The sequence below is a fragment of the Crocodylus siamensis genome, chromosome 2 (genome assembly GCF_052110815.1).
Source record: "Crocodylus siamensis isolate JL-2025a chromosome 2, ASM5211081v1, whole genome shotgun sequence".
Lineage (NCBI taxonomy): Eukaryota > Metazoa > Chordata > Crocodylia > Crocodylidae > Crocodylus > Crocodylus siamensis.
The window spans coordinates 75,953,372-75,980,225 of record NC_143396.1 but is presented as its reverse complement, the minus strand read 5'-3'; the positions used below and the strand labels follow the sequence as shown (position 1 = coordinate 75,980,225).

The window sequence follows — 26,854 nt, the reverse complement described above, 5'->3', positions numbered from 1 at the left end:
AAGTTCTCCAATCATCTTTTGTCCTTTCAAAACCCCTGGGCCAAGTCACTGCCAGCCAGCCCGTCACATGTATAAGAAGATTCTGAGATGCACAGGGCCTGGAACCTATAACCCTGTACTGGTACAAAGCTGCTATACTGTAGGGTATAAATAGTGGGTCTCACACACTAATAGCAGGTGTGTTCAAATGTTAACCACACCTGGTTTACAATCATAGATCAGGAGTTCCATGAGCACGTTTGTCAGCACTGAGAGGTTTATGGGGAACCTGATGCAAGTAACTGGGGGTGGGTTGGTGGGATTTAGGGGGGAGGCAGGTGGGTCTGCAGGGTGGGGGAGCTAAAAATAACCCAATTGGGAAAGGAATGAAAGTAACCAGTCAAAGCAGGGGTTGGGTAGCAAGAATCCTACATCTGGGGGAGTGGCTGGGTTGCCAAAGAGCTTTCCCACGCCCACCCATGCTGCGGGCTGCTCCTCTCGACGGAGTGGGTTCCTTTTTCTGCAGGGATGGAGTGCCACAGCAGGGGATCGTGGTGCTTGGCGCAGCCCCCCAACCAGGACCCAAGAGCGCTGTAGTTACTGAACCCCCAGTGACTGACCCCAATGCCCCGTGGGGGTGCTCCCTATTGCTCACTTGCCCCACCTCCTTCTTGCATGGGATTGGGCCTTTCAGGCAGCCGCCTCGCCCCTGCATGCGATATGCGCCCTGCGATTGGCCGTGGCGCCCGTCACTCCGGAACAGGCCCCCTCCCGCTGTCCCTACCTGTGCGAGCTCCAATCCCAACCGCCGCCGCGACGAGCCGGGTCCGAGTCGGGGCGGGAGCCTCGCCGGGTGGGAACAGGCTCGAGCAGCCCCGGTAGGGGGTGGGCTGCAGTCCTCTCCTGTACCCCAACAAACACCCCAAGGAACCACCGCCGCTGCCCCTGGCTCTTCGGCTCTGACTGTCGCTGTTGTTGCCGGAAGTGACGTCTCCGCCGCGAGGCTCCCCGGAAGCAAAACTCGCGGCGGCAGATTCGCCACGCGCGAAGTGTGACGGTTCCTCACCCTCCTCCAGAGCCTGCCTTGCTGCGGCTGGCGAGCGGCTCGGGGGCGGAGCTCCCCGAGGGACGGCTCTGGGAGGGTAGGGGACGTAGCGGCAAATCCGGCGAGGCGAATCGGCAGCTGTGGCGCACGCGGCTGGTAACGAACAAACCGCCGCGGGGCCGGACGGGGGCAGAGCTTCCACGGTGCGGGCTGTGCCTAGCGAGTGGCTCTGGCCTCGCGTTCCTGTTTTATTGGGGACAGCGAGAGAAGGACCCGCGTTTTATGCTGTGAAGGTAGCGGAGGAGCGACGTCGTGGCCGCGAGGGGGTCCCAGGCTGGGCTCTTTCCTCGGGCTGCCCTGCTGGTGGGTGTTCCCCGGGCGGAACCTGAGTCGGGGCTCTCGCCTCCTGCCTGGGCTGGAAACCAGCGGGCTCAAGCGTTGGAGAAATGGGAAGGAGGGTGAGAAGGGCTTGGTGTGTCTGGCTGCTGTGCCCCTCTCGGGCCTTGCTGACTGTGGTGGTGTAATGAAGCTTCAGCGCCTGCAGCGCTGGCAAAAAAAATCATGGCCCGGAGACACCTGACGCTAGGTTTGTCATAAAGGACGACTGCAGGCTCTGCTCATGGCAAGGATTCGGCCAGGTTTTTTGTCTACGTGCGCAGCCTCAATACATATGGGCCTAATGTTACCTCAGACCAGGTGTTAACACACTGATGCCTGTGACAAAGTAGTGGGAACAATGCCCTGCAACAACAAAGTCCTTCCTGGTTTCCGATTCTTTTTTTATGGGGGTCAAAACTAACTACATTTTATATTCCACTTGTATTTTGAATATCTTAAGCTGGGGGTTGGCAATCAGGGGTATGCATACCCCTGGAGGTACTTGGGAAGGCCCTGAGGGATATACAGCAGCAGGGTGGGGGGCAGGGCCACCAGCGCTTCGCACTACTGCATGCCATGCATCGCCAGCACATTTGTTTCCACTGGCGCAGCATGCTGCTGGCACTTCCACTGCAACATGCCATCGCACTTATGACTTTGGTGCTGTGTGTTGCCAGCACTTCTGGTTTTGCCGTTGGGGATGTGTGGGAACCCCCCCCCCCCCCCACACACACACACTCATCAGTCAGCCCTGGGGGACCTCCCCAGTTCTCGATCAGCTGCCGGGGGTACACTAACCAAAAAAAAGGTTAAAAACCATAGTCTTAAACTGTCCTGTATGATGGGCTTCTTTCACATCTGGGGGACCTGCAGGGTCGCTTTCCTATCCCTTCTCCGTCCATGTTTCCGTGCAAAGTTTCATTGGGTGGTATCCACTTGCTCCTTGGACTCATTCATGGGCCAGTGGGCTCTGTCTGCTGTGGTCTGCTCTGTCCCATCTCACAGTGCTCATTTGTTAACCTATGACCTTTGCTCCTGCCTCTGCTTTGTTCATTTGTTCCAGATAATCAGTTGGCACATGTCCAGTAGCTCCCTTCATTAACTGGGGAGAGTGGGGGGAAGAGAGAGGGGAGCTAAAATTGCTGTGTGGGCTTAAGTCCCATGACTCAGCAGTGCATCAGATGGGCCATATCTGAGTGTGATTCCAGCCTTATCGTGGTGCAGGCACTGGACCCTGTGTGTCTAGCACAAGTATCTTTCCATCCATTTTACGATAAGATTGCATGTCTTGCACCATCATCCTGACCATGTTTCCACATTACAACTTCTGCTTATGTGAGAGATTCATGCATTGGTCAGATTTGCTGGTCAGGCCTAGTCTGGCCAGTGCTTTAGGAAAGCCTTTATGTGAGCAGTACGCGTTCATTCGTATTCCGGTGAGGCCTACAAGGTCCATTGATTAAGAAACTGACCAACGTTCTTTGTTATGTGGGACTGGAAGTTGTTGACAGACTCTAAACGTTTTATAACTGACAGATCAAGTTTCTGATAAACATCCGTAGCCTTGGAGGCCATTCAAGCTTTGCTTTGGCAACTACTGATGATTTTAACAGGAAATAGTCAAAGACAGTGATTCTCAACCAGGGTACCAGAACACCTCACTGTCAGATCACATGAAGGATACCATGAGGTGTGAGATGATAATTGAAGTGTTAAGAGATAAACACAGGCTAAGGCTTGTCCCTGCTTAGATGATCGTCCATCGTTTCTACCAGGAGGTAAACACTGATAGTTACAAATTTGTTTTTTAAACTAATTTATAGCTAACTGAGTCACAAAAGTTATGGGGAGGTGCCTTGAATCCAAAAACACTGAGAACCACTTGGGGTAATACACCCTTTTTTAGACTCAAGGCATCCCTCACTAGATCCCTCCCTTGTGAGGCACCCCTTGAAAATTGTCAGCTTTACTTTTTTTTTTTTTACTTCAGAAAAATATTAGGGTAATTCTTCTTTTGCAAAGAACTCATGCAAAAGCCATGACAGGATGAGTAAAAGGTTTTTAATGCTATGGCTTGCTATTTGAAATCTTTGGACTTACCTTGTAAATGATATTTGCATGCCTGTGTTAGCATTGCATGGCACCCTGTGGCACTCTTGGCAGGATCCCAAGGTACCCCTGATGCTGCAGCCTTCCAGTTGAGAATTGGTGGTCTAAGGCTTTGTCTTACTTGTCAAAGTGGGTGTGACCTCTTACATCAGAAAAGCTAATGCTTGTTAGCCATCATTCTGCAAAATTTTGGTGGAGATACTTTTACCATGAAGTTAACTAAGGAAGTCAGTGAAAATTCCCCCGGCCTCTGCTATCAAACTGCAGTGGTATTGTGTTTTAAGCAGAGGTGTACCGATATATTGGTTGCCTATCAGATCAGCCCTGGTAAAAGAAAAATGGCATTATCGGCTTTTTTTGGCCATTCTAGCTGATAACGCTTACTGTTAATTATGCCTTCTGGCTGGGGCCCCAGATGCCTGAGTTTTCTCTTGCCCACAGGGCCAGGGCCCCCAGATGTCTGGGTTCCCTCCTGTAAGTCAGGGTGACCTTGAGCATGCAGGACCCTATCTGGCTTTAGGGGCTCAAGCCATTTTCCATCCCCACCTCCTTCCCCTCACTGGTGGGTCAGAGCGGAACAGAGCAGCTGCTGTAGTGTCCTGGGTGTTGGCACGAACTGCGTCCTGGGGCTGAGACAGGTGCTGTAAAAGGTGTTGAGTGCCACAGAGACATGACTGGGGTGGGGACAGGCAGACAGAGTGGCCCAGCCTGCCTTGGCCCGACTTACCTCAGCCTGCAGTGCCTGGGGGTCTGTGCCCCAGTGGCCGGGACAGAGCCTGGCAGGGCTGGAGGCAGCTGCTCTCCCCTTTGCTATGTGCAGCAGGGTCATCCCCCAACCCCTCATCTCAGCTGGGTCCTGCCCTTCCCAGGGTCGGGGCCAGAGCCATTCAGCCTGCTGAATGGAAACCGGAAATTGTGTTTAGTGTATATAGTATATATAGAACCAGGCAACCTGCTGCCCCCTTCCTTAGTGCTGTTTGCATTTTAGACCCCAACAAGGTGCCTTTACTAAGTTTAGATACACAGCTACTGAAAGCAATCCTGAGATAGGGGAAAGAGAATGACATTGAACGTGCTGCTTATGTGAGCTTTGTCAAAGGGAGCCCGATGCCTATGTTCTGGAACTCTGTCTGTGACCGTTTCCAGATCTTTACTCTTTGGCAAGACTCTGCCTCACCATTCCAACAAACTCGGTGGACACTCAGCATGAGGGGCAAGTGTTCATCCCACAGAAACAGAGAATGTCTGCAGCTTCTGCAACTGGGTGCAGCATGCTTACATTTAATACCTAGCATGAACTGCCTGTTTCAAGGTTAGCATTCAGTTTCAGGAAACTCCTTTTTATAAAGTATAAATTTATTAAAGTGTATAAAGTTGGTATTAGTTACAGTTTATCTTGTGCATAGCTTTACTTGGATAAGATATTTTAGTTTAGAGTTTAATTAAGCGCTTAGATAATATTAATTTATTTTAAATGTATGTAGTTGGTATTACTTGCAATTCATGGTGTGCATAGCTTTATTTTAACCCTCATCTGTTCTCATGGAACTGTAACTGCTGTTGGTCTCATGGGTAACTTGTTACCCCACCTGCATGCACAAAATGGAACCAGTGACAACAGTATAAATGTGCCAAAAGCTATTTATTAGTTTTGGTGTTTGAAAGAGTATTTATGATGCCCTGAACCCAAAATATTATTTAATTATAACTATGAAAAAAATTAAACTTTTTTTTTAGAGTTTCAAAACATGAATGAACAGTTTGCTAAGTCTGCAGTTCACACTGTTTTCAAACTAACAATTACTTCCAAAAACATTTCCTAACTTTTTAAACTAAATATTGCATTCCTCACAGAGCAGCGGTGATTTACTGTGGTGCATACAAGCAGATCACTTACAATCTTTGTATTGTTTCCAGGTTTTGCAGTCATCTGTCCTTGGGCAAAAAGCGCAGCGTCCACTCATGCTTGCAGAAGGTTCTTCCAGTGTGCTCTGTGGCAATTTCTAATTTTAGGGTAGTCATACCAGACATGATGGATTGAGACAGATTATGTGTATCCATCATTCTTCGTTTTATTTGTCCATCAGTCAACTATTCTCTAAGGTCCTGCAGAAAAAGGTGCCCTCTTCTTAAGCGTGGTCTTTCCTTTCACTTTGTGTTGTAGCTTAGCCAAATGATGAGGCTGGCAATGGCAGCTGCATCCAGCATATGAAAAATGAGTGTCATTGGCCACCTGTTGATTTTCAGTTTGCAGGTGGTCATATGGACCAAGTGGTCAAGGTTATCCACCCCACCCTTGTTTTTACTGTAGTCATGGATGATGTCCAGCTTTTTTTGCTCTCCACCCACTGACAGGTCGTGCTGCATGCTTAACAGCATCAGAACAACTTTGGACTTCTTTGGAACATAAGAAACTAGAGTGAGTTCCCTATCAAAAGCGAAAGCGGAGTGGGGGATGGCCATCCATTAGTTACCATGGATACCTGAAGTGGACATGAATGAGATGTGAATGAACATGAATGAGGCCTGTTGAGGGCCACATTTGTAGCCCCACTCCTTGACAAATGCCCTGTCCCTGGTCACCAGCTTGTGACCAGAAGTCCCTCCCTTTACCCATGGAAGTACTCCTTTCAGCAAGAGGTTTTGCTATCTCAGAACCAGAAAAATACCGAATTATATTCTAACGAGCGAACATCTACAGCATTCATTAATTTGGTTTCAACAAATCTTTGTCCTGATTTACATGTGTTAGTGTAGTGTACATAGAAGTCACAATAGCTTAAAATGAACTCTTACTCTCGTATATTGTGGGGGGAGGGCAGGGTGGGTATGTGGGGTGAGAAAGGCATGTGGATATGTGGGGTTTGTGAGGGGCTGGGTACCTGGGTAGTGTGAGGGGGTGTGGGTTGTCTGCATGTTTGGCAGTGCAACAGGGGTGTGGGAGCATGTGTATGGGAGGGGGTGGGACTTTGCCCCTGCCTACACACACCCTGTACCAGAGTGGCCCAGTGCTCCCCGGTCTGGCAATGCAGCCATTGGTGGTGTGGAGCAGGGTGGGGGCAGGAAGGGAATGAAATGGCTAGGTGTGGGCAGGGCTGGGCTGTTCAGTATTGCTGTGGTTTCCCTTGGGTCCTACTGCCCCTGGCTCCTGTCAACTTTGGCTGGCTGCTGAGGCAGACTAATATTAATTTTCTAAATTTCTGGGGGCCCTGTGGGCCAGATCTGGCCCGCGAGCCGTATTTAGTGAGCTAAGCATCTGTTTGTGGGAGCTCAATGCCGAATTATATAGGACTGAATTAAGCACAGGCTCAAACCTGTTCAATTTAAAACTTTTATTGTTTCACAAAGTCATAAACTAAAGGAGGTCTGTTGGTTCACGAGGTTCCCAAATCAAGCCCTTGCTCTCTAACCCGGAGGCTAGGTGCGGCTGCCTGATTCAGTAGTCTCAGAACTGGTTAACAGCTCATTTAAAAGGAGTCCCTTATCTTTTTTTAGACAAAACTGTCCCCATGGTGGAAGTGAGGCATCTAACATAACTTTACTATTAGTTATATATGATAACACTTATACATATGCATTTCTAATTCTTACTTCTATTGGTTATTTAGTTAACTTATCTATGTTATAATATCTTAGCTTTGTATTATAATCATTACGCTTCTTATGTTAATTCTTAATGACCTTTATATTTCTTATACTAATTTTCTATAACCTAAATACATTATTCATCTATATGTTTTGCTGGTTTTTGCAGGGTTAAAATGTCAAAACTGACATAATATGCGGTTGTTTTTTCGTCATTGCGGTTTAGCCATGCAGTTTCCTATTTTTAACAATGTGAGCGGCATGTCTGCTATTTTTATCATTGTTTAAAGGTCAGAAGTTCAGTATTTTCATCTAAGGGTCAGAAAGTGATTACCAGAATGTCAGTCGCTGACTCCTCAACCTCCTTGAAGCATTCTGGGAGTTTTAGTGCATTTTTTTTTAATGCTAGGCCTTGCTTAGCATAAGCACCCTCTCACATTGTTAATAGCTTCTGTGGGCTTAATCCCCTGATATTGCACCCTGACTTTAGAGTAGCTGCTTTTAAGAAACAAACTTGAATGCAAAATTGGAAAACAAAAAATCTTCAGAAGACTTGATTGTGTTAAGTATGGTCCACACAGAGACTATTCTTATCTCATTACTGGGGTATCTTCTGTAACCTCGGTGTCCCTATAGTTTTGCTGCTTTATTTACCACCTTTGTCTCTCTTAGCAGTGCCATCTCTTCTTTCCTTCCTTTTTTCCTGTTGCTTATGAAAGCTTATGCCTCTCTGAATTAGGTAGTTTGTAAGGTGCCACTCTGCTTCACCTTCTTTCAGGTCTAAAATAATTCTTGTGGCTTGGCATATTCCTCTGGCAAATCCGTCTCTAGCACAGGTGTGGGCAATTATTTTGGCTGGAGGCCTGCTTAATTAGTTTTGGTGAGCTGTCAAGGGCTGCAAGAGTAGCCCCACCCCTTGACAGGTGCCCTGCCCCCGGTCATCACCTTGGGACCATAAATCCCACCCCTAACCCCTGATCTTTGCCACTGGAAGTCCCTCTCCTTGCCCCCAAAAGTACTCCTTTTGGGAGGGAAGGTTTGCCATCTTGAAACCAGAAAAAAAAAATCATATAGTAAAAGTCAAACACCTCCTAAAATTTATTTTAATTTTATTACATAAAATATTTTTGACATGATTTATGTTTTACATAGTGTATATAGAGGTGACTGTATAATAGCTCAAAGTCTTAATCTTGTATATTATGTGTGGGGTGTGGCTGGGGTGGTGGGTTTGTGTGTATGGAGACGTGTGTGGGTGTGGGGTTTGTGAGGGGATGTGGCTGCGTGTGTTGGGGGTGCAGGGTATGTTGCAGGGGTGTATGGATATGTTGTGGGGGCAGGTTGTAGGTGTGTGGGGTATAAGGCGGGGGTTGGGGACTTGCCTCCCACACACTACCCCCCTACCATGGTGCAAAGCTTCTATTGCTGGTGACAGCAGCAGGCAATGAGCCTTCGGGGGTGCTCATGGCAGGTGCTGCCACCTGGCAGCATGTGGCTGCAGTCAGGAAGTTGCACATGGTGGCAAGGAGCGCAGCTAGGCCAGTCTGTCTCTATGATGCAGGGCTCCCGGTGGTGCATATGCAGCTCTCAACACTTGTGCACTACTGAGGGAAGCCCTGTGTGATGGAGCCAGCAGGTTTCCCTGCTCCCTGATGCCATGTGCAGGTCTTGGTACTCAGCTGGGAAGAAAGGGGCAGGGCTTCCCTCCACTTCCAAAGGAGTCCCAGGACCTGCACGAAATGCATCGGCTGGTCAGGTTAAAATCAGTTCATGGGTGCTGTGGGCTGGGTGAAATTGCCTACCCATGGGCCATATTTTGCCCGGCCCTGCTATAGCATTTCTGTCAGTTTCTTCTCTAGATGTTTGTTGTGTCATTTAAAGCAGTGGTTCTCAACCTTTTTTTTGTATCAGAACCCATTTGCAAACATTGACTGCCAATACTGACCCAGTGCCCCTCACTTCTGACCTGCTGTTTTCTATGCCTGTTTCTTCTTACAGTCTCTTTTGCCCATTAAAAATCCTTTGTTTCCAAGAAAAAGTCTGGTTTTATAGATCTGTCTTCAAACTTCAGTGGTATACTTCCCAAGAATGGATAAATTATAGGCATTAATTCCAGTAGAACTATCTAATTGCAAAGGAAGAACCCAACCAGGGAATTCAAACTCCTTTTTAGTAGTATTTATTCTAGTTTGCTGGCAGGCTTAGTGGAATTAAGAAGATGACAGATGTTAATTTGTACAGTATCTTGGCTGAATATCATATTAGGAAATGTTATATACTGTCAAATAGAGCAGTGTCTAGAATAGAAAGTATATACTTCACTGGTAATCTTATTGCACTTCATAATTGTCTTATTTTTGTTTCTAAGGAGAAGGATATCCTGAATTCAGTTTGCCTAATAAGCCAAAAGAAGAGCTTTATTTTAACAAATGGCTACAGGAGACTTAAAGGGAAGTTTGCGCAAGATGGAACAAGGACTTCGCTTGTTAAACTATCCCAGAGATGTGGATTATGCAGGGTAAGAGGCAATAAAACATCTTAAAGACATTTTTACTCCATCACTGTGATGGCAAGAATATAAGTAGTGTGTTGGTAACTATTAATAAAAACAAAACAAACAAGAAACCCCCAGGGACCTAATGCATCAATTTTGACCTTTGAATTTTGTTGCTAATGGTAAGTATGGTAGATGCTTCATCAGATATTCTAATTGATTTTAAAGTATGTTGTCAAATTTAAAGTCTTTACTGTTTGAGAGTTTAGTAAATGAGTTATTCTGGTGACAAAACAGATGTTTCAGAGTGTATGAAATGAGTCATTATTTTGGACTGATAGGTATTACTGCCCTCTTTAGCAGTACAAAATTTCACAGTTGACTTAGGAAATTTTAGAGGAAAGTGAAATCTACTATAAAAGCATCCTAATAGTAGGATGTTTGCTTAGGAATTATTACATATTTCTGTGGAAAGTCTCCCAGAGCTACAGTAGCACTAGTGCTGCAGTAGTGAGAATGGCAGAGTAGAACAAGCACTAATGCTTTTAGTGTTGTCATTTAACCTTAAAAGTAGGTATAACAAGGTGATTATATGACATTGCTCCCCTTGTACTGATTGAGAAAAAGCATTGCTGTTCTACTATGTTGGCTTTTGGGCCTGTTTTGATCCAGATCACATGAAAATGGTACAACAGTTTTGGTTGAACTATTTTAGCTATAAACAAAGTTGTTGCAGTGCTAAGATTTATTTTTAAAAAGCTAGCATTGGTGCTTACAGATGTTAAAAAAGCCCCCACGCTTTACCAGAAGTAGTGTGTTGCTTTGACCTGGCTGTGCAGCATCTATATAGATTGGATGCTTCAGTGGGGCTTTTTGGTGCTTTTAGGTAAAGCTGATTCAGTCAGCTATTAGATAAAATCACCAAAAAAGGCCCATTAAAGTGCCCAATCTTTACAAACGTCAGGTGAGTCAGATCCAACTAGGGTGTGGCCTCTTCTGGGCATGCGCTGGTCTTCGTGCGGGGGTACACGCTGAGTTTAAAGTGATTTTTTAAAAATGTCTGCAATTAAATGAGAAGCGTATCTGATTTGGGTTTGAGAGATTTTTCCCTGGAATCCATAGAAGCTGTACGCATAGCTGTTAGAAGTTTGGAAAAAAATTAAATACTAGCTTTTTTAGGCGGGGGTGAAAGAATCTTTTAATATACTTAATATGCATTCAGTATAGAGCCAGTTTTGTTTCTTTAATTTTAAATTTTTCTTAAAAAAAAGTCACTTCACCATTATATCAATCAACACTGTCACTCCTTTAGTCGTACCATATTCACTCAAATCCAAAATAAGGTTTTTTCCCAAATCATCATGAAGGGAAAATAAGCCTTGAAAAGTATAACAAATTTATAGTTTTCATGTATGGAATCTAATGGGGAGGAGATGTTTTCTATTCAGAGTTGTCTTCTACATGAGTAAATATGGTGCATTTATTTTGGCATGCTTGGTAATATAATCTGACCCTCTCTTTAATGTTTTTCCCATTCTCTGTAATGTTGTGGTTAGATCTTGTGTGGGGGGGAAGGGGGACGTTTTCACTGTGCATGATGGAAGCTTCTCTGAAGTTGTTTACAATGATACTTCACATTTGGCTTTAAGAAAGTTCAGCTGGATTTTTTCATCTAAATTGATCTTAAAGCTAATGCAATTCTTTCATTTATATCTGTGTTTATGAATTTTGTACACAGGGGAAAAAACAGTACATTTTTGGAAATGGAGTGGTCTGTCTTTATAAATCTCAAGTACATTAACCAGTTCCATACACTTAAGTGGCTGAATAAAGCAAAAATGTTTAAAGCCTTTGAGGTTTTAATTTTTTTTACAAATTGAGCGGAAATGCTAAATAAATTGCACAAGCCTCATAATAGATAAATTGAGATGTACGGCTCAACAATGAAATGCAGATAAGTAAGTTGTGTGGTCATCTTTTTCAAGGACGCTAAATGTGGGGTGCCCATGGGGAAGAGAGAAATGAATGTCAGTGTTCAAGTTTCACTCTGGCACATATGTGCACAAGATTAGGTTATTTTGGATAACAAATTCTTTAGTGCTGATGGTGTACCCTAGGTGTTTTTGTGACCCATTAACTGAGTATACAAAGGGCAGAGTAGATCCAATCATCCCTTGGTTTTTCTTTACAACAGGTGAGAGGGAACTTCTATAGACTCTATTAGTAAATCTCTTTCCCTTTTTTTGTATTGATCAGGGGTTCTGCCATATGCAAGAAGTGAAATATCTGGGGTGTAAAACCTTTCCTTGTATTAAAATTCAGTGGGGCTTAATTAAGGACAATTCTAGGTGTCCAACTTGAAGCAGACTAAAAAAGCTAGAGTTGCTGACATGAACTGGTTCCTCATGGAATACCATATGCAAACCTCTACACATGCTAAAAAGGGTGTAACAAAACCTCAATCTTCTAATCCAGTGGTTCTCAATCTCTTTAGACTTGAGACACTGCTCCATAAATTTTTGTGAATTGAGCAGCATTCCATTTAAAAAGTATTTATTACACTGTTCCTTGCAGGGGCACTAGAGAGTGGGAGTGAGGCAGTGGCCAGTCAGAGGTGAGCCTGAGCTTTCGTTTATTTCTTCACACCTCACAGCACCTCAGAGTGCTTAGGCACCCTGGTTGAGAATCAGTCTTTCAGCCCTAGAGAGCTGAACTTCCATCCTAAATCCTACACTATATCAACCAAGAGGCTCTAGTTATTTTCCTGTCTCCTATGATGCTTATTCTAGAGAGGTAGGAGGGAGTATGCTTGACTCCTGCTGTCTACTCTGTTCTGTCTTCTTAAATGATCATGAGTTTCAACAACTGTTCCTTGTCAATATTATTCTTTTGAGTTAACACTGCACTTTGTAGGTGATAGGAGCATCAGTATTTTAGGCTACCTGCAGACTTGGGCAGATAGCCTGATTATATTCAAATCCATACCATTGATTCACATTTGGAAGGTTAATTTCAGCAACCAAGAAGACTAGATTGGGCTGAGTTTCTACAAAATCTGGATATGCTATGAAGGGCATAATATGCAACCTGCAAGGTACATTAATATGCCAAATTATACCAAGTGATATTATCTCTGTTTGCTGTGATAAATATTTCTGTTTTCCCCCCAACAGCTTGGTAAAGGGTGATCCAGCTGCCTTTTTACCCATAATCAGCTATTCTTTCATATCCTTTTCAACCTACATAGCAGAACTTCTGGTGGAGTCTGATGTGGAGCTCACAGCAAAAAGTGACTTGCGTTTCATTGAAACTATCTATAAGGTACTGACTTAGTGCTGTTTGACTTGGAAAACAAGTTTTGTGCATGTCTTATAATTACATTGTTAACTTGCTATTATGAGTCTCCACATGCTAATACAATTTTGGCAATGAAAATCAGTGTTGCAATCATTTGGTAACTTCTGAGCAAGAGGTTTTGTCTAAACTTGCTAGCTTGATTTAGAGACAGTTGACCTCTTGTAAAGTGTATTTAATGTGTTTTAACCTTGGTGTCTAGGTCAGGATTTCAGATGAGCAATGACTAAGTGGCAGCTCCAAATTTTTATTTATATCTTAATGAAACATGGATACAATATATTAGCCAAACTTCAATTTTTGACAGTGGTAATATCAGCAAAATTACATCTGGTATTTGCAGATTGTAGGTCTGGAAGTACATGTAAAGTATTCATTGTGCAGTACTATAAATTCAGCAGCCACAGTTGAATGAGAATATATTTTATTGCGTTTGCTGAAATGAAACTTTTTAGTAATTGTTCATTCTGTAAAGAATCATTCTTGAGGTTTTTATGATGAAATGTCTTTCATTCTGATGTCAGTACCTGGAGTACTTACAAATTAAATCATTCTGATGTTCTTGATAAAAATTTATTTCTTATAAGCCTAACATAAAAATTACTTTTTGTCATATCCTTATTATTTAACTGTTGATCTAGGTCTATAATAATTATAATAAATAATTTCAATTTGCTGTTTGTAACTATTTTCTCTCAGTCCTTATAGTGACTATAGAGAATTGAATAACATTGACTAAAAGAGGTGTGATTTAGAGAAAATATACAAAAGAAACATTTCACATAGATTACCATTTAAGGAATCTGATTTTGCTATTGTATATACTAAAATGCATTTCAGTCTTCTGTGCCAATTAAAGAAAAGCTGAAGTTCAATATGGGCCCAAAGAGCTGATTGTGTGCTGCAGCTGGAGGTGATGGCAGATACTGTCAGTCTGTGTGACTGACAGGGTGACAGTATGTGCCTGCCATCAGTTATCAAAGTTTGTAAAATATGGCTGACTGTTTTTTTTGTTGAAGACTATCTCCATGCCTTACTGGTGCTGTTTGATGGATTTACAAAATGGTAGATGAGATGATTTTTCACAAACTGACTGTGGCAGAGAAAGTTTGGATGTAAACCTTGTGACTCTTCACAGTGGGGTTACCACTTTGCAATGCAGTAGGGGTTGAAATCTAATTTATTTAGCAGTTTCCAAGGCATGTTGCTATTTTTATTTAGTCTTTTTTACAGGAGAGCTAATGATGTGCTATTGGAACTATGAATATTTTTATAGGTGTCTAAGCAGGGTTTGTCTGCTTGTTTGTTTTTTTTCTGATTTGTCTAACCTTCCAAGTTTGTTCTTAACTGGAGAATAACCCAGCATATCTGGTAACTGTTTTATTCTTTAAATTAAAATAAAGCCAGTGATTTATACTCATGCTTCATATTGGCTTAATTGGCTTATAAGATTAGATTCTAAGTCTCTTACTCTCAATTTGTAGCTAGCTGTGTTTTTGCTGAATGAAAGAACTGATTGTATATTTCAATCTTGCAATCATGTTTGCAATTCTTATGTTGTGCTTTAATGAAAATCCAAGATTCTAGTCCTTAGAACTTGATTCAAATAGATTGCAATTCTTGGCTAATTTACCTAAGTAGGAGTGCTCTTATACTTGGAATTATACTTGTCTGTTATTTCTTTGTAAACTTCTTTATAGAAGGTGTTCAGTTTTAAACCATTCCAGTTTTCAGTTACTGAGTTTTAACTATAAATATGAAAGATTACAAGGATTAGTGCTGATTTTGTATCATGTCTAGAAAGTGGAACTGGATTATTTTCTGTACAGAATGAAATATGGATTTATCACATTTATAAAATATGCAGGTATCATCAAATACATTTTATACTTGGGTTAAAGATAGGTATGTGGTTTTATCTTATTTAAGGCAATGTATAAAGTCTCCTTTCTCAGAAGGGGAGTCACGGTTATGGGGTTTTAGATAGGTAAAGATCCATTTCTGTGTTTAATATCTAGTTAATGACTTAGATTGCAGTATTCATGTTTGTGAATGCTTCCGGTATTGCTGCAATAATCAACTGATATTACTGTACTAAGACTTAAAATGTTTGACATTTACAGAGCTTAATATTTAATCCAAAAGGGCTTGTTTGCATAAATGCGTACTTTGTAAGATTTTTGTGTTGTGTGAAATTGTATTTAATTCTGGAGTGAAGTACATTGTTTTAGAAAATAGAGCAGAAAACAAATAACATTATTTTTACTGTGCTGTCATATTTTTGGAACTTTCCAAAGGCACTTTCCAAGCTAAATTGGTTACTTATTTATATATTAGCATTTGTTTATATTAGTATTTATGAACTTCTTATTAATGAATGACTTAAATGCATGATACCTGCTAGAATGGCATATGTTGGGAATTATAATTTGGGAGAAGCTTGGAAAGAATAATGTATGAACAACATGTGAGAGAGATTCTTTGCAAAAGAGGGAGAGATGAGGGCAATAAGAAATGACAAAGTAGGTTTCTGAGAATCAGTTGTGATGGTTTGGTTGCAAATAATTTTGTTTTGTTTTGTTTGTTTTTTAGTTTCTTCGAGATCATTTTCAATACAAACCTATTTTAACAAAGCAACAATTTCTCCAGTGTGGCTTTGCAGAAAGGAAAATACAGATTGTTTGTGATATTATCAGCACTGTGATGAAAAAGCATAGAGAGTTATGTAACTTGAATAAGGTACTGAGCTGGTGATACTCCAGTTTTGACTTTTGACTAGCATTTTATGGGAAAGATTATTGTTTGTTTGTCTACAGCATGCAGTTAGCATTACTATAAATAGTAATAATGTAAATATGAGCTTCAGTAAGGATCCCTGAAGAAAGACTTGGGGGTAGAATCCCAATCCCTTACAAATTTAGTATGAATGGGTGCTGACGGACATGGGGGGAAAAATGCGATGTACTGGAAGAGAATCACATTGGTTTGACCTGGCTCAGCAGCATCTGTATAGATAATGCTCTCAGCAGCATCTGTATAGATAATGCTCTTCAGTGGAGTTTTTTGGGAGCTTTTCTCTAGAGATGCAGTGATACATTGGTCTGGTATCAGATCAGCATTGATATAAAGAACATTTTCTGTATCAGAAGTCAGCCTGATGCCACTGATTTAATTTGTCCGATAAATGCTTGTGCATGTGCGCAGCTGCAGCAGAGCACGTAGGCGGTGAGGAGCACAGCCCAGCAGCTTGGAGAGTTGTGTGCAGCTGGTAAGTCTGGTGTGGGGGAAGGGGAGGAGGGAAAGGGCTTGTGGGTGCAGATCAAGGCTCCTGTGGTGAGGGAGGATGTGGGGTTTGGGCTGGTGCAGGTGTGGGCTATAGGAAGGGGTTGGCTTCTGCTGCTGTGTGCGGCTCATCTGGTGTTTGTCTGGTGGCTTCTACTGCTGCTTCTGCCACTTATCCGTGAGGACATGGGGTGAGGGGCATGTTGCCCCTCGATCTGTGTGGGGTGGGCTAGGGCCAGGCTCTTCCTGGCCGGGCAATCTGGAGGCACATTCTCCCCTCCACGCCCTCCTGGACAAGTAGTGGGAGCTGCCAGATGAGCACTAGATGAGCTGCACCCCCTCCTGTTTCACCCCTACCCCCAACAAGCCATGCTTCCATCTGGCCCTAGCCCGCAGCTGGAGCCCACGCTGCGCCTCGTGCATCCGGGGGCAAAAGCCCCCCACCCTGGATACCCCTGCTCCTGTCCCACTCCCTCCCTCACCCATGGGGGCCTTGGTCTGTCCCCTCCACACTCCTCTCCTCTCCTTCCTTTCCCTTCTACCGTACAAGACTTACCAGATGGACTGGAAAGAAAGAAAGAAAGAAATTGGATTGGTATCAGCCGATATGCTTCCTTAAAAATCAGCTATCTGTATCTGCCCCAAAAATCTCTATCGGTGCACCCCTACTTTTTATCTAAAGCTAATTCAATCAACTGTTAGATGAAAGTGCCACATGAGCCCTGCTGAAGTACCTGATCTATACAGATGTTGAGCGAGGCAGTCCAACTAATGCAATACCTCTTCTGAGCATGTGCTACGCTCGGCATGGGAGTGGGCCAAATTTCAAGTAGAGTGCCATTTTTTTTGGTGGTGGGGGCGGAGGGTTCTTTTTTTAACATCTGTAAGCAGCCTATATTATCAAGGTAGCATACATCTGATAGTTAACTAGTTGTACATGTGCTACTAGACAGAACCTAGGAATATCAATGCTTTCTAGTGGAAAAAACAAAAAACAAAATGTCAAGGTACTACAACAAAGATGAATGAATTATTTTGTAGCTGTTAGTAGTAATTTGTGCTCTCTTTAATGGTTTTTGATGCAGGAAGTATCACTTTCAAATAAATAATTTTGTTAGTATTTATTATACAGAACAATTATCATGGTAGGTGGAGAAAAGTGATTCACAAATTGATTTAACTCCTGAATTGACTTAATGGAAATAGAAATGCACTTTACACTTTTCTGATTTTTTTTTTTTATTTTTCTTTTAATACTACCAACATATTTTTGAAAGTTCAAGTACAAGAAATGTTTTCCTCATTTGAATGTGGAACTAATTGCAGGTCAATAAAAAAGTTCTTACAGTCGTATTTGAATTTCAGTAATGCATGTTTTTGGGTCTAATTTATTGATCCAAATGTAATTTTATGAATGTAATTTTAATGCTATGTGATTCTTTGCTACCCTTTCAGTGTAGGCTGTATAGTGAAAGAAATGAAAGGATAATGAAACTTGTTTGTACATATACACATGTGTGTAATATAAACAAACATGGAAACAAACGACGTGTACATATGTTCCCAATTTGCCAGTCTGTGGCTATATCTACCTTAATGATAGATATATGATATAAATATTTCCAAGATAATTTGCATTGACTTAATGCATAACATTTTGTTATATGATTTAATAAGCATATATATTTCCAACATACAAGATATGTTCAAAAAGTATTGAGACTGAACGTGTATTACTGGTACAAAGTATTGGGGGTTGTGGCTTTGTTGAACGCGTCTGGGCATGTTGGGACTCCTCTGGACTACGAGTCATGCAAGAGTTTTTGAATGATATCGTTGGTTTAAAGCAGGATGACCATTGGTCGAAAGTGATAAGAGTTCTGGACGCTCTGCAACATCGTGAAATGATGAAAATGTGGCAGCGGTTCACAGTTTGGGTCGAAATGATAGGTGATTGACTGTCTGAGAGAGAGCAGAAGAAGTTGGTATTTCTGTTGGTTCATGTCATTCAATTCTGACTAGCGATTTGGGAATGAAATGACCAGAAAAGTGGGTGTCTGACTCTTGGATGCTTTATCACGATAACGCACCTGCCCACTCAGCACAGTTTGTGAAACAGTTTTTAGCCAAACACTGTATCCCATAAGTGCCTCAGCTTCCATATTCACTTGATATGGCCCCATGTGCCTCTTTTTCTCTTCCCTCCAACTGTAGAAAACATGGAAAGGAAGAAGATTTTGTGATGTGGACAAAAACAAAATGTGACTGAGCAGCTTTTAGTGATCCCACAAATTGCTTATCAGAGGTGCTTCCAACAATGGCAGCAATGTTGGGAGAAGTGTGTGGCTGCAGAAGGAGCATACTTTGAAGGAGATTAAGCTTCAGCCCCTGTGAATACAATATTTTGTTTCTTACAGCATCAGCCTCTATACTTGTTGAACAGCCCTTGTAATTTACACTAATTTAATAAACATAAATATTTCCAATATATATTTCAGTTATCTATCACCAGGCTAGATTCAGCCTCAGACTGGTGAATTGTAAACATATGTGTACTTCATTAATTTCTGTTTGTTTTGTCCACTCTGAGGATATATTTTTAATGTAAATATTTTTGGTTAAAAATATACTGGAATTTTTTTCAGATTTGCAGCTTTCCTAAATGGTATTTCAGACTGTTTGTATTTTCTCACATACACACACATCCTCTGCTCCCCCCACCATCAGCCTATCAAAATGAAGGTGTGTGTATTAAATGCAGACGCAGATTTTATGCCCTGAGTTGGAAGTATCGTAATTTGATTCCTGCTCCCTAGTGCCACAGCTGTGGTATTACTATTCAAGAAGCTGAAGGAGTCAGTCAGCTTAATGACTCCTTGTTCTTCCTTTCTACAGGTGTTAACAGTCCTGCCTCCTTTAAATGATCTTGATGTTCCACTAATCTAACTTTTTTCTTAGGGCAATGTTGTTCTCTGCTAACTGCTTCTGGTCTGTTTCATAACCTCTTCTGCTCATACTCTTTAGTTCTTTTCTAAATCATAGGTCCACTGATGGGTTTTATAGCTAGGGATTTAACTTGTGTCATGAAGGTGATGAGTCATCTGAAAATCAGGCTTTGTCTTTGCTTTTGCATCCATAACTAAAATAAAAATCTCTTGTTCATTCTTCTGCCTTTCAAAAGAAAAGGTGTGTATTAAATTTGGGTGTGTGCTGTGTGAGAAAAAATACAGTAGGCCCTTCTTCCAGGACAAGATTGAGGCTAATAGTACAAAAGTTTTGTTGATCTATTTCTATTTTCGAAGGCAAAATCACAAAGAAGGAAGAGAACCAGGTCTTTTAAATCTGAACCACTGGCCAGTTGTGAGAATCTTTTGGCTGATCCTATTGTCAGGATTGTGGATTCCAGTGAGGTATGTAAATGGAAGGGAAATTCTTTTAGTTTTGTATGTAAAAACAAGTAATTTGACGGGAGGGGATTGATGTTTATAAAACAGATCAGGATGATTAGAAGGTTCACAAAGTCAGTACCTTCCTGGAATATAAGCTTTCATTTAAATTAAGCTTTAAAGCGAGTCGCATCTCCCCTCCCCAAAAAGGGGTGGGAAAGAGAGATAAACTGATGAAGTGAAACTATAGCCCTGATAGCAAACTGTACCATGGAGCATATGGCATATAAAGGAGGAACTTCAGTTAAAATGAAATGTATGTAATGCTTATGTTTTAGTGAAAAATCTCTTCCTGTGTGCTCTCTGTAACCTTTAGTACTATTGTTCACAATGTGCTCCTGTCTGTTTCTCAAGAGACTTTAGGAAAGAATGAATGGACTTTGAAAGAGCTCGGATCCTCCTTATTCTGAAAATTGACGGTTGTTACAAGCCTGTCCTACCCTTTCTAAAGCCAGCACACATGATGTCCTGCAATGCGTGTTCCTATCCCTCTATGTTATCCACAACATAAAGCTACTGAAAAAACTTAATAGAGGCTGAAGTTTGTGGGCCACAGATGATTAAATACAGATATAATTTCCCTGTTTCCTCATAGCTTGTGGAATATTTTTGAGTGAATATAGTGAGCTTTGGATAATATCTTCATTCAGTTGCTAACTTTATTGAGGCATTGAACAACTTCTATCTGAAAGTGAACCTAAGCATGGCTGATATGGTGCTAGTAGAAAGACCTGGAAATACTTGGAAGAGCTTATTTTCTTTAACTTCTTCCATTATATTAAATTGATCTATAATCTTTTTGGACCCTTCAGTACTTAAGGTAGGGGGAGGGAGATGGAACATGCCTACTTCTATCTCTGACTAGTCAGAAGATTGTACATACTTCTTTTGGACTGAGATCTGGCAGCAGTGGTTGACATACGCAACTGTCACACTTTATTATTACAACTTGTATTTAGCTGTGATGTTTCACATCTGCAATAATTTAATCTACGCAAAATGCAGTATTACTACAGAAGGTGCATCACCACAAGCACATCATCTTGAGGCCGTTTTCTCTTTCTATTAGATCACCATTGCACAGAGTACAGTTTTATAACTGTGTTCTCTTTATTGGGACAGGAATTATCTGTCAAAGAGAATGCCTTTAGCTATGACTTCCCATGATTAAGTTCCATCTCATGTATAAAATTGTCAAGCAGTAGAGAGAAGCTTGCAAGTATTAAAGACTGAATATACAAAAGAGTTGAAATTCTTCAGACAGAGTTATGAAACTCCTCTTTTTGGATTTGTTTTCCCTCAACGAGTTTTTCAAAACAAACAAAGCATTCAAAACCTCCCCCCCCCGTGCCTCCCCTGTCCTCCAAAACCCCAGTGTAGCTAGTCAAGCAACTTTTTTAACTGTGTCAGGGAAAAAGTGATAATTTATACTGCCTCCCAAGCCAGTCAGTGTAATAAAGCCTTCTGAATACAGGCAGTCCTTAGACTTATGACACAATTGGTTCCTGAAAACTGTGTCTTAAGTTGAAATGTCATAACTCAGAACCAATTTTTCCCAAAGGAACAATGTTATAAATAGGGGATTGGTCCTGAACCAAGGCCTGATACCCTATTTTCACTAAAAATAACCCCAAATTTTGTACTCGATCAATTATAGATGAGTAATACAGCTACATTAATGTATTTATATTGTAAATAGCAATCATTGATATGAAAGGACTTCTTTGAGGTGACTTTGCTGGACTTGTTGAAGGGCTGTTGGCTGGAGTCTTCTCAGGAGTCATGGCTGCAGGTTTTTCTGGAGTCTTGTCTGCTTTTTTAAACAAAGTGTCCAAGGAAGTTGTAGACAGATGTTCTCCGGGGAGATGGGCGACGCAGTGTGGCATAGCGTGTCAGATCAAGCATTGTAAAGTTGAAACTAATGTCAGAAAGTCGAAACAGGGTGTCAGTTTATAACCGTTGTAAATGCCATTCATTGCAACTCAAAATGTCTTAAGTTGAGGACTGCCTGTATTTAATTGTGAGGTTGTTTTCATTGCAGTTTCAGGTACAGTTGTCCAGGGATTTAGTCTTTGTCACTAAGACTCATTTAAGTTGTTGAAGTATGCATAGTTATTGACTCTGACTATAAGAGAAATTCCATCCTATTATTCCACTATAATAATTGCTTTTGGTGTCTTACAGCAATGTGAGACCAAAATGCTTGATAGCAAAATAGTTTAATGTTAAATTAGGAGATCTTAAAAGCAACATATTTTTTATGGATTTAGTATGAATATGTGTTTCTACAGTTAAGTGATACAACGATTATTCTTTCCTTCCTGTGATGTTTAGAAGAAACCTCAAGTGGAACGTCACCCAGCAAGTGAAATTAATGTACATGCCCATGATTCAACTATTTTAGTAGATGAAGATAATGAAGAAAAATCTGACCTAACTGATGATAGTTTGGAAGCGTGTGAACAAGTAAGAATTTGAATAGTAAAATGTATGTCTTCATTTCGGAATTTTTTTCCTCCTTTGTACTGTGATATTCAAGGTGATCAGTCTAAGGTAGGAGGCAGCAACCTGTAGCCTGTGGTCCAGATTCAGTCTGCAGAACTTTTGGATCTGGTCCATCAGTGGCAGTAGCAGGGGCTGCTTATGCAGGCACTTTTCCAGTGTTGCTGGAAGGACAAATTCCGACTGCAGTCTGCCACGGGGAGAAGTGCCAGCTACAGGCACTTTCCTCTTGCAGCTGGGAAGATGAGCAGCAGTGATAAGAAGGTTCTTGTGCCTGCATGTTCACTTGCAAACCAGGGTAGGTAATTCTAGCCAAAAAAATTTAAGTATTCAAGTATTCAAAATTTTAAACTTGATCTGTAGGTATCAAAAGGATGGTTAGAGAACAGTGGTAATAAAGAACAGAACAATTTTCAGGAAACAAGTAGGAGTAGTCATGTGATTGGTAGTTGTGATTTTCATAAAGCATTCCCAAGTTCCTCCAAACCATATTGCAACTAGCTGGCTCATTGCTAGTAGGTATTTTTCTAATGTATAACTAGTGACTTTTTTATAAGGGAGTATATACAATAATCCTTGAAGGAAAAGTCATTCATATATATGGTTCATCACCAGGGATCCTGGTTTTCTCTGTTTAAAAATTGCAAGTTCTGATTAAAAAAAATGCCAAATTATTTGATAACCCCCCCCAAGTCAACGTTTCTCAGTGAGTAAAAAGAAGTATACACGTGTGTGTATATGTATATGCTAATTATGTGCGTGTGCACATGTACATACACGTATACATCTGTATATGCACGTGTGTGTATGTGCATATATAAAATACACACACATGCAACAAAATGTTTTATTGATATGTTAAAGCAATTTGGAAGCCTACCAGTGCCTCAATAATTATAATAAAATTAGTGTTCCGTATTTTCAGATTTTACTGAATTTCACTGGTAAATTACTGGATTTTCTTATCGGAGTTGTTATTCAGTTTTCACTGATATACACCCGTTTTTCAGTGCAAGTCAGTAAAAGCCAATCGGGGGGGAGGGTGGGTGGCGGCAGCCACATGCGGAGTGGGTGGCAAGGGGAGGGCCGGTGGCAGTGTGGAGGCTAGGGGAGTGACTGGAGCCGCTGCCTGGGGGCATGGGGTTCCTGGCTCTGACCCTGCGTGGAGTGGGAGGGGCTGCAGGGCTGGGGGGCTACGCCAGGCTCTTCCCAGAGGTATGGGGGTGACCCCGGATCTGTGTGCAGGACGAGCAGGCTGCTGCTGCTGCCTTGGGTAGCAGTGGCACCAGGCTTTTCTTGGTGCTCAGGGCGGGTGGCAGCCTTTTCTTGTCCCCTGTGCAGATCTGGGGGCATGCACCCACTGGGAAAAGCCCGGCACAGCTCCACAGCCCTCCTGGGGGCATGTAGCAGCATACCCACTGACAGCTCGCCCCGCTTTGCTCCCTGCAGCAGCCCTGGGAGCAGCTGATGGGCTGCGCCATGCTCTTCCCCCTGCCCCTTCACCTGTCCCAGCCTTACTCCAGTCCCTCCCTCTCTCACCGCTGTGGTAACATAGTATTGTGTTCCCTAATTTAAACCAAATGTTTTCTTTTCTTTGTTTTATCCCGATTTCAACCTGGTTCTTATGGTTGGATGATAAACAATTAACAATTTCCCAAACTTCTTAAAAAAAATAAAAACTGCAAATGCAGAACACTAAATAAAATATACTCTACATACCTATATATTTTGGCATTTGATTTTAGGGGGTTTTATTGTGGAAAGTAAGAGCTCCCCTTGCTCCCTTCACTCACCACGACGTGGGTCCAGCTGCAGCTTTGTCATGCTGAGCAGCCCTGATATGCCAGTGCCCTGCCCCATGCCCACATTGCCCCTCACTCCCAAGCCACAGACCCCTTTAGCCTTGCTGGTACTCCTTACTCCCATTCTGTGGCCCTGCTAGTGCCCCTCACCCCCAACCCACAGTCCCCTGCCCTTCCCTCTCCCCTCAGCCATACTGGTGCCCCTCACTCCAACCTGCAGCTTCCTGGTCCTGCTGATACCCATCACTTCCAACCTGCAGCTACCTGGCCCTGCCAGTGCTTCTCACTCCAGACCCACAGTCCTTCACCACCCCATCCCTGCTGGTGCCCCTTACTCCTGACATGAAGCTCCCTGGTCCTGCTGGTGCCCCTGACTTCTGAACCACTGCCCCCATCCTGCCCAGACTAGAGCGTGGCAGCTGCAGCGACTCCAACTTTGCGGGTGGTGATGGAGCAAGTCTGACCCTTGTACAGGCTGGAGGGACAAAGAGAGGAGGCCTGTTGCACCCCTCACCCTGGGCTGGGGTTCCTGTGCCATGCCCAACACTCCTCCCAGCTGCCCCATCCCTGGAAGCACAGGTACCAGTCGTGCCACCATCCCAGCTATGCAGCTCCCTCCTCCCCCTTCCCCTGCTGGAGGGCCAGATGCCTTCCTCCCACCCCTCTGCCCTGCCAGAGCCCTATCATTGAGACACCTTCTCTGACCAGCAGCAGGTACCTGCCCCAGCTCACACACCCATCCCCTCCACACCCCTGCCAATCCCCTCCCCCCTGCCCTTCCAGACAGTCCCCAAGTCCTGTCCCTTTAACCCCCATCCCTACAAAATTACCTGCCAGGGCTGCTTCCACCACCCTGCCTGGTTCTATGCTGGCCATATGTATGCACGTGTACGCACACGCACATGACGCCTCTGCCTCCAGTTGCCCTCCCCCTGCTCTTCCCACCCCCAAGCAGCTACTTGCAGGTTGGAGGGCTGCTGGCAGAAAATCTCCTTTACAGGAGAAAGTCTGCATTTTTTTCCTTCAAATGAAAGTTTGAGTTTTTCTTCAGCAAATGGAAAGCCAACATCCCTGTACATCACAATAGCTGAAATTACTCATAAGCAAGTAAAACAAACTGTTTTTTAGTCTATAAAGTGTATTTATATCTAAATTGGAAAAAACCTATTACTTTTCTTATTCCTAGGTCACAGAGGATAACAGTCAAATTGAACTGCTAAAGAACCAGCTTGCTGATTGCCAGGAGAAGCTACATAAACTAAACTGGATGGAAGATAAGCTACACATTTTAGAAGAGAGACTGAAAGGGAAGGTGATTATAGATGAGAAGGACTGGAATAATCTCCTGAGCCGAGTCTTGCTCCTTGAAACAGAACTGCTGTTGCAGTCAAAAAAGGTATACATGAAGTTTCTATTTTATTCAGTAAACAATGTATTATACTATCTAGCAGTAAGGATATGCATTAATTCTGAAGTGTTTTGTGGTCATTATCTATCAACAAAATAGGCCAAAAGGGAACTCCACTTCCTCCATGAGGCTTTTTTTCTCTTTCCTGTTACTTACCAAGTGACTCTGCAGTAAAAAAGTGCACATTTATTTCCTCAGGTTCTTTGAAGCAGCAGCATTGATTGTAATAGGAGCAGGAAACTGCATTCCTGAGGGAACTACAGGAATAGCTCTTTTATTTTTATTTTAGATATATTTTTCCAACATGGATAACTACTGTGCAAGCATTTGTTTCATAGTTGGTAGGGTCGTAAGGGACCTGAGTGATTTCATAGACATCAGGGCTGAAAGGGACCTCGGGAGATCATCGAGTCCAGCCCCCTGCCCGAAGGGCAGGAAGTCAGCTGGGGTCATAGGAACCCAGCAAGATAAGCATCCAATTTACTCTTGAAGGTGTTCAATGTAGGTGGTTGAACCACCTCTGCTGGCAGACTGTTCCAGACCTTGGGGGCTCGGACGGTAAAGAAATTCTTCCTTATGTCCATCCTGAAACGGTCTTGCAGGAGTTTGTGACCGTTCGACCTTGTCATCCCTTGGGGCGCTCTGGTGAACAAACGTTCCCCCAGATCCTGGTGGTCACCCCTGATAAACTTATAGGTGGCCATCAGATCACCCCTGAGCCTACGCTTTTCCAGGCTAAAGAGTCCCATATCTCTCAGCCTGTCATCGTAAGATCTGTTTTCCTGACCTCTGATCATGCGCGTGGCTCTTCTGTGGACTCTCTCAAGCTTCTCCACATCCTTTTTGAATTGTGGAGCCGAAAACTGGACGCAGTACTCCAGCTGCGGCCTCACCAAGGCCAAGTACAAGGGGAGAATGACATCCCGGGATTTGCTCAAGAAGCATCTATGGATGCAAGCCAGCGTTTTGGTCGCTTTATTAGCCGCAGCATCGCATTGGAGGCTCATGTTCATCTTGTGGTCAATGATGACCCCCAAGTCTCTTTCTTCTGTAGTGCTATCCAACGTAGCACTGCCGAGCCTATAAGGATGCTGCAGGTTTTTCTTCCCAAGGTGGAGAACCTTGCATTTTTCGGTGATAAACACCATCAGGTTCTCGTCCGCCCATTTGCTGAGCTTGTCCAGGTCAGCCTGGATCACCCACTTATCTTCTGGCATGGATGCTTTGCCCCAAAGTTTGGTGTCATCGGCGAACTTGGCCAGTCCACTCCTGACTCCAATGTCCACATCATTAATGAAGATGTTGAACAGGATGGGTCCCAGGACAGAGCCTTGAAGGGACCCCACTGGTCACAGGGCACCACGATGAGTGACTGCCATCAATCACAACCCTCTGGGTCCGACCACGGAGCCAATTTCCCAGCCCGGGGATTGTGGTGGAGCCAAGGCCACAATTGGCCAAGAGGTGATC

General features: G+C 42.9%; 2 protein-coding genes across 8 annotated transcripts in view; one reads left to right on the top strand and one right to left on the bottom strand.

The window, feature by feature from the left end:
- Positions 1–1,065, bottom strand: part of FBXO8 (F-box protein 8) — a 48,086-nt gene extending 47,021 nt beyond the window's left edge. The window contains exon 1 of one of the 3 annotated variants that reach the window (XR_016440735.1): positions 764–898. The gene's annotated coding sequence lies outside the window, so the exon portion shown is untranslated. Of the gene's footprint in view, positions 1–763 lie in introns of all 3 variants that reach the window. The other 2 variants (XM_090036171.1, XM_090036169.1) reach the window with 2 other exon arrangements.
- The window catches only part of CEP44 (centrosomal protein 44), a 44,146-nt gene continuing 18,338 nt past the window's right edge, over positions 1,047–26,854 (top strand). The window contains exons 1-7 of one of the 5 annotated variants that reach the window (XM_090036166.1): positions 1,047–1,180; positions 9,465–9,614; positions 12,764–12,911; positions 15,537–15,683; positions 19,529–19,636; positions 22,007–22,138; positions 25,163–25,372. In XM_090036166.1, coding sequence (XP_089892292.1) covers positions 9,526–9,614; positions 12,764–12,911; positions 15,537–15,683; positions 19,529–19,636; positions 22,007–22,138; positions 25,163–25,372 — 834 coding nt within the window. In that variant the 5' untranslated portion in view covers positions 1,047–1,180; positions 9,465–9,525. Of the gene's footprint in view, positions 1,388–9,464; positions 9,615–12,763; positions 12,912–15,536; positions 15,684–19,528; positions 19,637–22,006; positions 22,139–25,162; positions 25,373–26,854 lie in introns of those variants that run through there. The other 4 variants (XM_090036165.1, XM_090036164.1, XM_090036168.1 and 1 more) reach the window with 4 other exon arrangements.